Source organism: Cebus imitator, unplaced genomic scaffold, assembly GCF_001604975.1.
Source record: "Cebus imitator isolate Cc_AM_T3 unplaced genomic scaffold, Cebus_imitator-1.0 Scaffold781, whole genome shotgun sequence".
NCBI classification, from domain to species: Eukaryota; Metazoa; Chordata; class Mammalia; order Primates; family Cebidae; genus Cebus; species Cebus imitator.
This window is the reverse complement of record NW_016108096.1, coordinates 275,660-291,364: the sequence shown is the minus strand read 5'-3', so window position 1 is coordinate 291,364 and position 15,705 is coordinate 275,660. Positions and strand designations below refer to the sequence as shown.

General features: G+C 35.6%; 1 protein-coding gene across 3 annotated transcripts in view; it reads left to right on the top strand.

The window, feature by feature from the left end:
- LOC108297228 (calcium-dependent secretion activator 2) overlaps positions 1-15,705 on the top strand; it is a 212,998-nt gene that overhangs the window by 111,126 nt on the left and 86,167 nt on the right. For 2 of the 3 annotated variants that reach the window (XM_017519940.2, XM_017519938.2), the window contains one exon: positions 11,478-11,619. In XM_017519940.2, the coding sequence (XP_017375429.1) occupies positions 11,478-11,619 (142 nt within the window). Of the gene's footprint in view, positions 1-11,477; positions 11,620-11,744; positions 11,865-15,705 lie in introns of all 3 variants that reach the window. The other variant, XM_017519928.2, reaches the window with a different exon arrangement.

The window sequence follows — 15,705 nt, the reverse complement described above, 5'->3', positions numbered from 1 at the left end:
TTTAGTAGAGACGGGGTTTCACCGTGTTGACCAGGATGGTCTCGATCTCTTGACCTCGTGATCCACCCGCCTCGGCCTCCCAAAGTGCTGGGATTACAGGCTTGAGCCACCACGCCCGGCCTATTTAGTACTTTTTACATTCTAAAACTGCATGTGTTTTTTCCTCTCTCTTCCCAGAAGACCACTGCTATATCTTTCTGGTTGTAAACCTAAATTCATGTTTTTATAGTTGTCTTTGTTTAAAAAAAAAAGTCTTTATTGGTTTTGTTCATGGATCTAGTCCAGAGTTTCTTGACTTTCTTCGGTCGTTCACCCCTTTAAGTCTGTGATGAAACTGGGAGCGGGGGGGAGATCACATAAATATGAAATCATTGTAATATAGTACTTTCCATGGACATCCTAAATTTAGGATAGCAGGTTAAAAACCTCTGTTCTAGTAAGAGAGCTATCATGTTAGTGTAATTAACAATGTGAGTTTTGGTGCCAGACAGATTCACATCTCTCTGGCACTTACTACTTGACCTTTGACAATAGCTTAAGGTCTCCAAACTGTAGGTGCTTTATCTATAAAAGAAGGAAAATAATAGCACCAACAGTGTCATTGTGAGTGAGCACTAAAAGATAACTCACATATAATAGATGATAAATAAATATTTGAGATTTTATTAGTCTTACTCATTCTCCTGTCCAATTTTGTTTCATTTTCAAAGATGCTATTATAAAGACAAAGAACTAAACATAGAATTCCTACCTGAGATTCAACCGTAAGTTGTCCTTTCAGTGGTTGCTAATAAACCCACATATAATTATTCATATGTGAATCATTCCTTCTGCAAATTATCCTCAGACAGGTTTTGTTTTTTGTTTTTGGGTTTTTTGTTTGTTTGTTTTTGAGACAGAGCTTGCTCCATTGCCCAGGTTGGAGTGCAGTGACACTATCACAGCTCACTGCAATCTCCACCTCCCATGTTGAAGCAATTCTCATATTTTAGCCTCCAAGTAGCTAGGATTACGGGCATGAACCATCACTCCCAGCTAATTTTTATATTTTTATTAGAGACAGGGTTTCGCCATGTTGTTCAGGCTGGCCTCAAAATCGTAACCTCAAGTGATTCACCCCTTGTGGCCTCCCAAAGTACTGGGATTGCTGGTGTGAGCCACCGCACCTGTCCCTCAGCCAGTTTTTAAGTTCCAATTTGGTTCCCTCCTACCAGCTAATAATCTTGAAATGACTCTCTTTCTTTCCCAATCATCTATCATCATTCATTTTCTGCTATGAAATTACAGTCAGGGTTTTAATATTATCTTAAGACAAATGTATAACAATAAATCTGCTGCCAAAAATAAATATATATATATATATATATATATATATATATATATATATATATATATATATATAAAATGCATTAAGTCCCCTCAATGAGAAAAAAAAAGGAGGATTTTTTTTTTTTTTTTTTGAGACGGAGTTTCTCTCATGTTACCCAGGCTGGAGTGCAGTGGCCCGATCTCGGCTCACCGCAACCTCCGCCTCTTGGGTTCAGGCAGTTCTCCTGCCTCAGCCTCCTGAGTCGCTGGGATTACAGGCACGCACCACCATGCCCAGCTAATGTTTTGTAGTTTTAGTAGAGACGGGGTTTCACCATGTTGACCAGGATGGTCTCAATCTCTTGACCTCGTGATCCACCTGCCTCGGCCTCCCAAAGTGCTGGGATTACAGGCTTGAGCCACCGCGCCCGGCCAAGTAGGATATTTTTTAACACTGTTTTCTCCATTCGAATGAAAACTCAAGAATCAAACATACTTAGATGTATCTTGGGGATTATTTTAAAATGAGGCTTTTATTAATGTTCACCATCAAGCAATTAATTAAGATGGTGAATAATTTAACTTATTCAAAATATTGTATTTTTTATAGAGAAAACAAAATATATTGTGGATTTCTTGGAAGTCTTGTTGGAGAACCTCTACTACAACTCCAATGAATTAAGATCTTTTCATATTTATTTTCAAGAAGAGTTTTTTCAATTCAGTGTAAATTTGTGGGATAATAAATTAGAACTACATGATTTTCATAATTAGAACTATAAAATATAATTTTCAACCATATTTACAAATATTTATTTCACGTATTAAATGTGTTTTATATCTCTCTTCTGATTTAACCATTTCTGTAACATTGGTTACATATCATCTTATGCTATTTTGTTGTACAGTACTCAGTCAAAATAGAGAAGCGTTTATTACTGATCTCTTTCAGGCGCTGTCAATTTTGAGGATAAGTCTAGACCTTGGCTTTTATTTTATGGTGATTTGCAGATTTTAGAAAACATCAGTTAATTCTGAGAAAAGCAGCTCCTCCATGTAGAGAGTTAAACAGAAAAGTTCCCTAGTGCCATGATTTCCTTTTGGTACTGAGAGTGTGGTGTGATCTGGGGAACTGAAATAAAATGCAGTGACTTTAATCCCAAACTCACAAGTTTCCATCTAAAATCAACACCACTGGGTAGTCGGTAAAACATAATTCTTCTAGCTGTTAATATCACCCTTGGTAATAGTGAAGATCATTGTTAATAATTGTGTGTTTGTTTTATTACATTCCTTAGATACTGAGTGATTTAGTGAATTCTATTCAAATGTTTAATGTCAACCTGAAGCTGCCCCCAAATTGTCCTTTTGGAAAACTATGAAAAAATATTGAACTTCTTTTTGTACCCCTTGAAAGAAAAAGAAATTCTTACATTGTGGCTATGGCATTATGGTTTTTACCAGTTTGATCCAATTAGAGTTATTGTCTAAATTCCAAATAATTACAACTTTACAACTAGACAAAGGTAATAGGACAGAGAGCTCTGAATGTCCAGTCCTGGGAAGGGAGTTAATTTGTTGAAAAACAGTGCTTGCTTACATGGGTATAAGTCAGTGTGTTATGCAAAATAAGCTGCTGATTATATATGAGTTTTAAAGAGTTTGTGATTCCTTACTAATAATGTTGCATATTTATGTTTGCTTTCCCAAAATTTGAAATTACTACGATCTCTCAAACTAATGGAGATATTAGTTAGAATTTGCACTTTATTAGTGGCTTGAAAACTTTATATCTATGTTGGGGGCTGGTTCATGAATAATTCAGATGTCCTAATAGGTTACTTATCTTCCTTATATTAAAAGTTTTATGCTTCGATGTTTAACAATAGCTTTTTATCTTTTGGAGTATGGAAGGGATTCTAAACAAAACTCTTCATTTTCTAGCTAAGGAAACCTAATGCCTAGAGGCAGGAATTGGGGGTGGGGGTGGGGGCTTGACTGCAGGGAGTTAGGGACAGAGGTGAGTAGCAGCCTGACTGCTGGGTCTCCTGTTACATCTCATTTCACTTACCAAAAGCAGATTCTGGGGGTATTTATAAAATAATAGAACATTTTTAAGGAAGACAAGAGAGTCCTTGAACTTTTTAGTTTTTAATTAGCAAGAAAAACAGCTGAGAAAAACAGCTCCTCCTTGTAGAGAGGTAAACAGAAAAGTTTATAAGGGCATTGTATTGTGGGGGACAGAGGAAGGGAGTTGGTTATCAGAAAGGACCATACATGTGGTCTTAGCATGTATGTTAGGAATCATCTGTGACAAGAATTCTAGGGATTGAACTAATTAGTGAGGGAAGGTTCAAGACAGCAAATTTGGTTTCTGTTTTAAGGAGAGAAAAGCATCTGCCTGCAGTGTGTGCCTTTCCTTCTTTCCTTACAGTTAGCCGTGATTAGGGAAAGTCGTACCTTTAAGAACCCTTGGAGATGACATGTGGTTTTCCTCAAGGGAAGAGCACCAGCTGCACCACAATTTTAGCAACTGTCCCCAATCTCTCACCCCTCACAGATTCACTCACTGATTCCCAGAGCAAGACTGATGATGAAAACAAACTCAGCCTACATTTCTGGCCAAAAAAGACCAAGCTCTTCGTTTTGCTCTCCACCCTGCCTTCATCCACCCCAATCCCTTTCCCTACTAAAGAGATAATTTAATGGGCAGTCACTTTAAATGCTATCTAAGGGAGTAATTTTGAAAGAGAGATGTATTAAAATTGAGGGAAGATAAATGTTTTCATAATGAAGTAATTAGCATGATAGTTCAATGATACTGAGTGACTATAAAGCTAGTACAAACAGATTCTACCCTTCCACGCTATTTCCACAGTTGTTCTGTCAATAATAGGTAAGGCAAGTGACTGATTCTAACAAATGAAAGCCGTCTGCAAATGACACAAATCATTTCTTTAAGCACTACTGAAAGGGAAACCCTTGGAGCTAGTCACCTTTTAATCTGTGGATATGCTAGCAAGTGGCAAATGATCATTCTATTGGGAACTGATTCCCAGCTGAAAAATACCACAGTGCTGCTTCTTTAATTAACAACCTTTTCACATTGCTAACACATTAAAGCCATCCCAAAGAACACCCGTGCTTATATAATCAATGTCACAGCGTCTCTGCCTAAACGAATAATAAATGTTCCAGCTCTACACTAAGTGAAAACCTGTTCTCCAAGACTTTCACCTTCATAAAGATGGGCTCATAAAAATCGAAAAAGGAAAAATTGGAATGTGGTCTCATGAGGATAAAAAGGCTAGTGTTAATAATTAACAAGGAGAGTGAAGTGGAGTCAAATTAGCCATAATAGAGCCCAGAGTGACTGGCAAAGTCACCTCTCATTATCAAAAAACTCATTAAGAAATGAAGAGGTGGAAATCCCGCTGGGTTATTCTCACACTTAGGCTGTATCAGAGATTATTTTTCAGATTTCTTTCAAATGAAGAACTGTTAGGTCACCATATTGTATATTAGGTTAATCTTCAAGCTTTGAAATATGGAAGGCTGACACCTGCATGTTATTCTGTTTGAAGTGCTTAAATGAGCTGTGCATCTGAAATTCACGACTTGGTGTTTATAGATATATCTGGATATACATATACCAGGGACAAAGCAGAAAGGGTATAACATCTAGATTACAGCAAAGCTGTGTGTGTCAGCTTACTTTTGTAAGTTTGGACTTTACAAATGATGAAATAAGTGTCAAAATGTGAAAATGTACTTAACTCTCATCCCCAGAGTTGATTGAATTCAAAATTGTGTGTCAGAATTTGTTTTAATGACCAGTATAGTAAAGGAAATATAAAAGCAAGGAGTCACTATCTTTTTCCCCTCAGTTGAATTCCACAGTACTGCTCAAATTTCCCCTCCCTCTCTCCCTTCCTTCCTCCCTTCCTTCCTTCCTGCCTTCCTTTTCTGAGATGGAGTTTTGCTCTTATTGCCCAGGCTGAAGTGCAGTGGCGAGATCTCAGTTCACCACAACCTCCACCTCCCAGATTCAAGCAATTCTGCCTCAGTCTCCCAAGTAGCTGGGATTACAGGCATGTGCCGCCACACTCCACTAATTTTTGTATTTTTTATAGAGACAGAGTTTATCCATGCTGGTTAGGCTGATTTCAAACTCCTGATTTCGGGTGATCTGCCCACCTCAGCCTCCCAAAGTGCTGGGATTACAGGTGTGAGCCACCATGCCCGGCCTGCTCTAATTTCTTTACTACTTGTAGACTTTTAAAACATTTTAATCTGCTTTTTATATCTTCTTAGGGTTTAGTGGCTTAAAGATAATAACCTACTGTAAAATGCCAGTATGTTTTTGTAACAGATTAACAGGAACACCTGTAACTTCTGAAAACCATGGGCATCAAGAAACCCACCACTGAGAGAGTTATTGATTATCAATAGCTATACTCAATCATTCACATGGATGGGGCAAGTATTGTGGGACATTAACTCAAAGATTAGAAGGCTGGGCATAGCTTGAGTAGAATTACAGGCTTTTCCATTTGCCTTTAATATTAAATAATTTCATATAAAACAGCATGAGGACTGCTGGACCATAAGACTTCTTTGTTTATCTTTGTCTTATAAGCTTTGGTTAAGGTTTTATTGACTTTCCTGAATTAATCTCACAAGAAACAAGTGCTTAATGCCTATAATTTACAAATCCTAGGCCCCGTGCAAATGTGTGGATGAATAAGAAATGATTCCTCTCCTTGAAAAACATAAAATCTAGTGGAAGAGACACACATATATACACAAATAAATTGACACAATATATTGTAGACGTATAACTCAAATTCTGTGTGCCATCCTATGAAATTTTTTCATTATAATTTTAAACTTGGATTTGTTGCCCAAAAAGTAAGAAACATTGTAACAGCTGTGTTCTATCACTTCTTGTCACTTTCTCTCCCTAGTTAGACATACATGTGTATGAGTATATATTAGCAAATACCCCAAGGGAAAAGGAAGAGCTGGGTATGGTTGTAGGGGTTATTCTGGTGGTTAATGTATACATTAATATTACCAAACTATAAAATTACTTATCAAATTTTTAATTAAAAGGAAAATAGAATCCAATGTGTTTCCTATTCTACTTAAATGAGATGCTCTCAGAGTTTCCCTTAGGAGGTAGATTTTTATTAATATTTATTCAATAATCAGACATTTATTGAACACCTGCTTAATTTGCCAAATTCTTAGCTGAGTGCTATTCCTAGATGTCAGGGAAGGAGGGAAGAAGAGAGAGAGAAAGAGAGAGAGAGAGAGCACACAGCGTATGCGTGCAGGCAAGCAAGCATATTTTCCTTTTACATAATGTTGTTCTAGTCTGCACTTCTCCTGGCTTTTCTTCTGAAGCCAATGTTCATATTTTTTGTGATGGGGGTCTTCATTATATGCATTTGTCAACATGGAGAGCAACGTATTAATTTTCTTAGTCCGCCGTGCTTGTATTGCTCAGGGTTGGTACAATTTGTAGTTGCTTAAATAATTGTTTTATGGCAAAGTCTGTTGATTTTGTGGTTGGTATTGTCTGTTTGTTTTGCTGGTCATGAATTACTCATTTTCTTCTGAAATGCCTAATTAGAAGTTTAAGGAGAAAAATCATTCTTTCTAGTAATCCACTAAATCTGGCTAATTGGAAAAGGATGGGCAATATAAAATTGGATTATATGGGTTGAAGAGTCAACAGCATATTTTTACCCTAAAAGCAATACATGAATTCTTTTATTTGCTTATTCTTTATTTTACCCAGTGATTATTGTCTCAGCAATTGTTATTAATTGGATCATAGTTTAAATTTCAATTCTCTGTTGAAATCTTACTGCTAAAAGCCTATGACAAGTACTTTTGTAAATGTAAGACTTTTTGGTATGAAAATAATCAACACTAATAAATAATTTATTGGGGATTTTCAAAATAATTGGGCATATTGCATCCTGAGTTTAGCTTATATTTAAGCCATTTGTTTTCTTTTTGCCATTTCTGATTGTACCATAGGGCTCAATGTCATTGATGCTTCATTATTTTCTAACAAGATGATATTTGGAAACATGCAGTCTTTTGGGAAAAAAGTTATTTTTTTTTTAATCAGAAAAGTGGTTGCTGGTTTTTCCCTTAGGTGGTAATCACTTTTTGAGACTCACTCTGAGCAGCCTTTTCACTCCCACATGCTTAGATACGGTTTCAGAAGTGCTCTCCAATGAGGCCCCATTAAGAACTGGCCTATTTGAATGAACTGTTGTAATGGGTGCCTTGTAAATGCTTGATTTGGACAGGTGACAGCCCCAAATCATAACCTATCCTTATTAAACCATATGGAGAAGATAGAAGCACTTACTCTGATGCCTCCGGCTACATATTAAGAGGGTCTTTTGACAGTGTCTGATAGGAGTGGAATGCCAGCTGCCATATGGGCAACTAAGGAAGGAGCATACATTTACATAGACAAGTGTAGTATAGTGTATATTTCTGTAGCTTGTCTTTTGAAACCAAATATTCTCTTTCCTTTCTTTCCCTCTTTGTGTATTTCCCTTTATTTCTCCTCTCTTTTCTCTCCTACTCCCTCTCTCCCTCTCCCCTCCATCATTTTCTCTTTGTCTGTCGCCCCCATTTCTCCCCCACCCCTCCTTCCCATTTCTCTCTAGTTAACAAAGAAATAATACTGCCAGTTTTCTAAAACTTTCAAATGTGGATTTATAGTTTGACTTTTTTTTTTTTCAAATAAAGAACTCTTTGCTGAATTCTAAGCAAACTTTTGGCTAGAATTTTGTAGTTCATAGGAAATATAGGTAACCTTTAAATTCTGCAGGATATAATCATTTGCTATCAAGAGTCATAACAGACCAGAGAAAATCCTTTATTTGCCACATTCATTAAAATAAGAAACAGAAAATGACCAACTTTTATATTGATTAGAATTTTTTGCAGTCTGATCGTGTACATATGGGTTAAAAATAGAACTTGTCATAGCAGTATTATTTAATGCCATATTTTATACAAAGTATGTGGGGTATACATAGGCCTCAATAGGTTTTATAGGTGTCATTTAATACAAGCTCCTGAATAATAATGTAGTAATCTTAGTATTCAGGTATTCATTTATCCAACAAACACTTGATTACTTGCTCTGAGCCAGGGACTTTTCTGGAACTAAGAATACAGACATAGTTTCTGTCTTGGGAACCTTATATCCTTGTAAGCAGCGAGAAATATGTCAGCAAGCATGAAGACCACTTTTATAATAGGAACCACGGTGGAAACCTGCCCAGGGTAGAGAGTAAACAACAGAAGCCAGTAATTGGGCAAGAGGACAGCAGAATGAAGCGTTTCTAGAAAGGATTTGCGGAGCAAGTGTATATTGAATCATGACCATACAGGAAAGGAAAGGTGAAGCAACAGAAATGAGCACGAGAAGTAACTTGAAGACAGATCTTGGAAAGCTTTCATACCATGCTCATGCTTTTGAAGCTTGTCATAATGAGCCACTAAAGAATTATAATCTTAAGAGGACATTCTTAGTTTTATGTTTCAGCAAGCCCCTCTGCTGATGATTGTGAGAAGATGGATTGGCAAAGGAAAACGTAGGATCCTAAAATTAGGTGATTATTGCATTAATCTAGACAGGAGATGAGAAGGCCAGATTGGTGCAACTGCAGTGGTGATGAAGAGAGCACAATAAGATATTAAGGGTATCTTAATATCTTATTAAGGTCTTGTTAACACAGGTCTTGATGACTAATTGGATGTCAGAGTGAGGAATGGTAGTTTTATATACCACAGAAGTTAACGTGGAATTTTTATATCAAATTCTGGTTCCACTAATGACTAAATCATCTTAAACAAGTATCCTAAACTCTCTATGCCTCAGTTACCTTATTGATAAGTTAAAAAAAAAAAAAAAACTAGTTCCTCCTTCAGAGAGTTTTTGTGATTATTAAATGAGATAAGGCCCATATAGGACTTCGCATAGGGCTTGGTACCCCAAAAATGCTAGGGGTGAGGAGGAGGAAGGAAAGAATGAGAGTTCCCAAGTAGAGACCCAATACATTAAAATATCAGTATATTTTTTAATTTGCCTACTACAGTGAATGAGATGGTTTGAGTGAGAATATTTTATCCTTAAAGTTTAGCATGCTTATTTAGATGGCATTTGGTAAAAGTAACTGAATTATTGAAGCTATAGTACCTTCTAGCTCGATGATTAAATATCTAGGAATAAATAAAGCTTCTTTCAGTGTGCTAATGAAAACATCATTAAGATAATATTAGTCTCCTAAATAAGATACCAATCATTAAATATGATTATCGTTTGCAATTTAATGGGAAATCTTTCGGCATATACCTGAGCTGGGAAAAGATTATTTAACCACAAAAAATACTAACCCGTATCAATTAGAGGTGGAAAAAAATCTGTTGTATTTCCTTCTGTGTTTAGAATTACTTCCCACACTAATTTATGTGTCTGTAGTTGTCCAGCCTCTGACAAATTTGAGAAACACGTAAAATAACGTATGCAGGGAGTCTTCATATACATTCCACAGTGATAAATATCATATACTTTGCCCAAGATCTAAAACACTGTTAGGCTTTTGGGAAGAAGATAATGTGGGAAGTTGTCATACTGAGTATTTTATAAGACACTGCTATTGGAGTTCCTAGTAATTAGATTTAGTAACTGTAAGCAAATGTAACTATTACTGACTTTTCCCCAACTTCTATCTTTTCACCCTAGTCAAAGTCACTATCATCCTTTACCTAGTCCACTGCAGTGAAGAACTGAGTACTAACCTTTTTCTCTGTTTTTAGCCCTGGCTACCTACTCCATTTTCTGCACAGCAGCCAGAGAGATCATATCATGTCACTCCTCTGCATAATCATAAGCATCATAAAGCTTCCCATCACACCCACTAAGAGCATCACTCTTTGCTCAGTCCTAGGATCTAGACCCCCTCCCACCCCCCGCCATGGGCTACCCATCCCTCAGCCTATTGCAGTTACTCTGGCCTTTCAACTTACTGCAAAGACACAAGCTTATTCTTCCCCAAAACTTGTTTTCTAGCTGTTCCCCCTACCTGAAAATCTCCACTTTAAGTCTTCCATGGAAGGTTCTTCTGTCACTTAGATTCAACGAAAATATCATCTCTTGGAAATACCTTTCCTGACCACAGAATATATTTTCAAATCAGCACATTTTCACTTTGAGGGCCACAGTGGGACTTAGGACATGTTCTTTGAGAAATATTTATAATCTATAGTACTGGCATTTAAAATAAATTATTAAATATTACTTAGCATTACTGTTTTCCTATAGATTCTCTGTTTTTTTCATGGTGCAACTTAGGCACATACTCACCTATATTTTTAATAAAATTGCATTATCTGCATAGAAAACATTCCTCTCCTGAAAAAGGTGAGTGTACCTTGCCCAGCAGTCTTGTAGCACAGATTCTAAGACTTCTGTGACTATTTTAGATAGAATGTTCCATACTACCATTTATTAAAGACAAATGGAAAACTGAAAAATCCATGTGATGTGCCGACTGTTTTTAAATATAGTTACGAAAAATTGAATGACTAAAAAGAAAGTCCACAAATAACTATAATGTTCATGAGTCGAAATAGATATTCCCAAACACCCAGACACACTCCTAGTGAATTAAACAAGAATAGCTCTCACAAGTAAACAAGCTTACTTAGAATTGAGTAGGGTTAGCTCCTCTGTGATACATAGCATAGCACAGAGATTGTAACTCTGCTTAATTGCTGCATTTACATGTGTCAGGACCATCAGGGGTGATGGCAGCTCCCTTGAATTTCCAGCGAGTGGTCATGTGCCTATGTGTTAAACCTCTTAGAAAATAAAAACATACCACCTGCCAGGAGAATTGTAGAGAGATATAATCTACTTGTGTTTTGACAGCCATATATAGAAGGCTAATTACACTTTTTGATCAATTTCCATGATACGATATTCAGTGTGGGGGATAGGATCTACTCTCATCTGCATTTTATTAGTTCTGTGTCACACTCTCTCAGGAAAAGGTTTTTTTGCCCATATTTTCCAAATGTCTGATATTATCCCTCTGACAAACACTGTTTCTGCTTGGCTATTTCAGCACTTTTGTGTAATGGAAAATTTCACAAACACTTGCAAGAAATCTTTGTACCCTTGGTTGTCCGCTACGTGGATCTCATGGAGTCTTCCATCGCCCAGTCAATTCACAGAGGTTTTGAGCAGGAGACGTGGCAGCCTGTCAAGTAGGTATATTACCCAGTGCCCCTAGAGCACCTGCCTCTTCAACCCTGACCTTCTGACTTTACACATGGCCATCTGTAGTTATTGCTTATGGTGGTCCCTTCCCACGTTGTTTGTTTCTTTACAGGAATATCGCCAACAGTCTTCCCAATGTAGCTCTTCCAAAAGTTCCAAGTCTGCCTCTTAATCTTCCACAGATTCCTAACATTTCTACTCCTTCGTGGATGCCTTCTTTATATGAGTCCACGTGTGTATCCCTCACTTATTTCCTGGTGGTGTGTTAGCTGGTGCATGGCCTGGGCTGTGTTCTGCGCAGATGTGTTTAGATTGCATGGCATTTGTCATCGTTGGTTGAGGAATACTGCTTTTGGTTTTGTTTGAGTGTTTTAAGCTAGAAGCTAAGCTTAGCATATCTATAATGAATTATGTCAGTTAAAAAGAAAAAAACACACTAGTTTAATGTAGTTCATATGTAATCTGTGGTACGGGAATCATTTGGTGACCCAGGTTATACATTCTACCCTAAGTAAAATAACCAGAGTTCTCCTTATATAGACAAAGCATTTCGAGGATTCTTAGCTCCAGCTTTATTACTGCCCACATGACTTTTCTTATATAAGTTGAAAACCTTTGGAAGAATGGTTTTATAAGAATATAATCTTTTTTCTATTTTTATCCTAGTCTCAACTTTTAAAAAACAGTACTGCATCATGCAAGGAAGGGGTTGTCCTTTCATTACCAAAACCAGAAAAAGTTCTTCTCTTGTTCCTTTAATATAGAGTTGGTACATCTTGCTATTTTTAAATAGTCTTTATATTATCCAAAACCATGTTTATTAACTTCACATTATGGTGACCTTGACTGTTGCAGAATCAGAAACTAAGAATCACTAAAGTGAACAGGAATGGGCTTTTAAATTGATCAGGTCTGAATTTAGATCTTAGCTTATTAATTGTAAATCTTTCTTAGCTTCAGTTTTTTCCTCAAGTCTAAAACAGCTATGACACTTAATTGAAAGATGTTTTTGTGATGATTTTTTGAAAAGAAAATTGTATTGAGGCACATTCTAGGCTTTTAATAAATGATTAGTACTGTTGGCATATCCTAGGCACCCAGTAAATGATAACTGCTGCTACTCTACATTGTTGTTTTTGTTATTATTACTATCATCAGGCATCATTATTTATAATGGTATACTTCTTAAAACTATGAGCCTCACAGTGATCAGAACTAAGTAATAGTTCCAGTTTACAAATGGGAAGACTCAGGCAGTTACATCCTTTGCCCAAGATCTCATATGAAATGAACTAGAAAGAATAATTATTAGAGGAAGAAAAATAGATTTCATTTATTGAGAATTTACTATGTTTCCAATATAGTGCCACGTTCTTATCTCATTTAATCTTTATAATAACCTTGCATCATTATCCCCATTTTACAGTTAAGGAAATTAAGTCACAAAGAAATTAAAAAACAAAATTTGCTGATATCTCACAGCAAGTAAGTGACAGAGGCAAAATTTGAACCCAGGTTTGTTTGACTACAAAGTCCTCACTCCTGTCATTAATTTGTTCTGCTCCCTTAGAACCTTGTGTTTAAGAACTTGCTACTTTTCCACCTATCCTACCACCAACTGGAAATCCACACCTAGTCAGGTATCCACACAATCAAGAAAAGAAAGAGGAAAAGACCAAGAAAGAGAATAACTTGCAAGTGATTTGGCAATATTTCTCCAAGTTAAACATCATCACTGTATTCATAATACTCACTAGGATATTATGTTACATGTGAATTTTTTTTTTCTTACAGAAATGTGCTTTGGGCCAATAGAGTGTGTAAAGTGTTGTCTGTGAGTGCTCAGGAAATTACATACAAAGTATAATGAACCTTTCTAAGTATATGATTTTTTTGTACTTTTTTACACTGTCTATAATTTAACTCCTCTTCTTCCTAATTTCTCATCTATTTAACACTCGATTTTAGCCCAGAACACTGTCATGGGCATTATCTTGTGAAATTTAGATTTTTGTTAGTAGTCTTTTTATTAACTGTGGGATTTCTATGATCTCTGAATACCTTATTGAGGACACTTTTTTAAAGCATGTTAATCTCAGGACAAGAATAATGACAACTTTGAGCTTTGTAAGTAAAATGATTGTGCTTTCACCATTCTGTGGAAAGTTAAAAATGCATTTTACAAGTTGATCACTATTATCTTTACCTACCAAGGTTATTAACATTAATTCTTCCTCAGAGTGTCCAAAGTTACTCATAATGTTATGATGTTATTGCCATTTTTTTTGAAGTTTAAAACATTAATAACAAGAAAGATTTATATTTAACAAATAATTAAAGATACAACTGCTGATTAAATAAGAATATCAAAGTAACTATGATTTTGAAGATACACCCCTGCCTACTAATGCATAAATCATGCAAGGATTGCTCATCCACATATCTATCTGTATATAAAATCTTTTCTCGTTTTTTTTTTTTTTTTCTCTAGAAATGAATGCCAGTAAGGTAAGTTTTCTACTGGCATTTTTAGGAAATTATCTCAGAGTCCATTATTCACATTCAGATTCTTTAATCTGTTAATAATACCTTTAGGAATAGGTCACTGATTAGAAATAATTTTAAAATGAAAAAGCTCTGAATAAATGGCAGGTTATATGTACCAACTTCAAAGAAAGCCTACTCACATTTTTTTCATATATCTCTCTAATTATAACAAATACTTTTTATCTTAATTACATTCCAAATTAAACACATTTATTGTCAAGAATCAAACAAAAGAAAAATGTATCCATATTCTCTATGAAGATTGTTATATATTATTAGGAGATCTATTTTTAGTAGAATTCTGCCTTTACCATCAGAGATTTTGTTTTATTATGTTGTTTCTTGTCATTGTGTTGTTAAAGAACATATACATTTCAGATAGTTACATTTCTCCAAAGTAAAAAGATTATAAGAAGCAGATTTGCTTCTTTGCCAATTGTATTGTTATTTTTAAAACTTAATCTACCAAACTGCACACTGTGGATATGAAGGGAGATTTTGTTTGGTCTTTTTTTCTCTTATTTTTATGATATATATGGCAAAAGAAGAAATAAAAGTAGTGTTTTTTAAACACTTTCACTGTAGTATCAGCATGGTGTTTCGTTCTCTCATTTAATGGTGCATTAGAGGCACTGAATATTAAGGTGAAGAGATTTAAGTGAGTAAAGTGCTATGGGAAGTGTTCACTGCTTTGCTGTGATTGATCCCTAGAGAACTTAACTCTGAGGGCATTTTGGCTAGACAAGGAGATCAGGAGGAATTACTGGCAGAATGGGAATAGAAAAGCAATGTAGATTGGTGATAGAGCTTTGACGCTGAGGCCAGGGTGGAGGGTAGAAATAAGCTTTTAATTAGCCAGAGCAAGAGGTGACTTTGTTTCAAAGCTAGCTCATTAAGATATATTTAGCTAAACAATGTGGTACCTTAAACAATTTATTTTTTTTTAATTTTTAAGTTCTGGGATACATGCACAGAATGTGCAGTTTTATTACATAGGTATTTTCCACTGTGATTTTGTGATAAGTAAGTTTATTTTTTAAATTTTCTTTTGTAAACTAAAAATATAAATTTTAAGTTAGTGTATGTGGAGCAATTGTTGGAAAGCTGAGAACAAATGAGACCTACAGTAGCTTTTTTTTTTTTGCTTTTGCTTTTATGCTCTTTTATACTTAAATTTCAATATGTTTTAATGTAAGAAGATTTTACTTTCAAAACATTTGTTTCTGTATTAGCCTATGTACTTGCATAATGGAAAGTAATAGCATGACCCTTTGCCAAAATATTATATGTACTCTTCTGTAAGTTATCTTCATACATGGGGTGATGGCACAGTCCTCGAGTAATTTTACCATAGTAGTGAATGCTTAGCGAATCTTGGCTCCACAATTAGATATAAGGACCTGAAATAATTATTATTCTACAACTTCAGAGCACCCTGAGTGTCATTTCTCTGTCAGACAATACCTTGGGTTTTAATAAGCCAGAAAAGGCAAAAAATGAAGATAAATGTTTGCTTCCCTACCTAT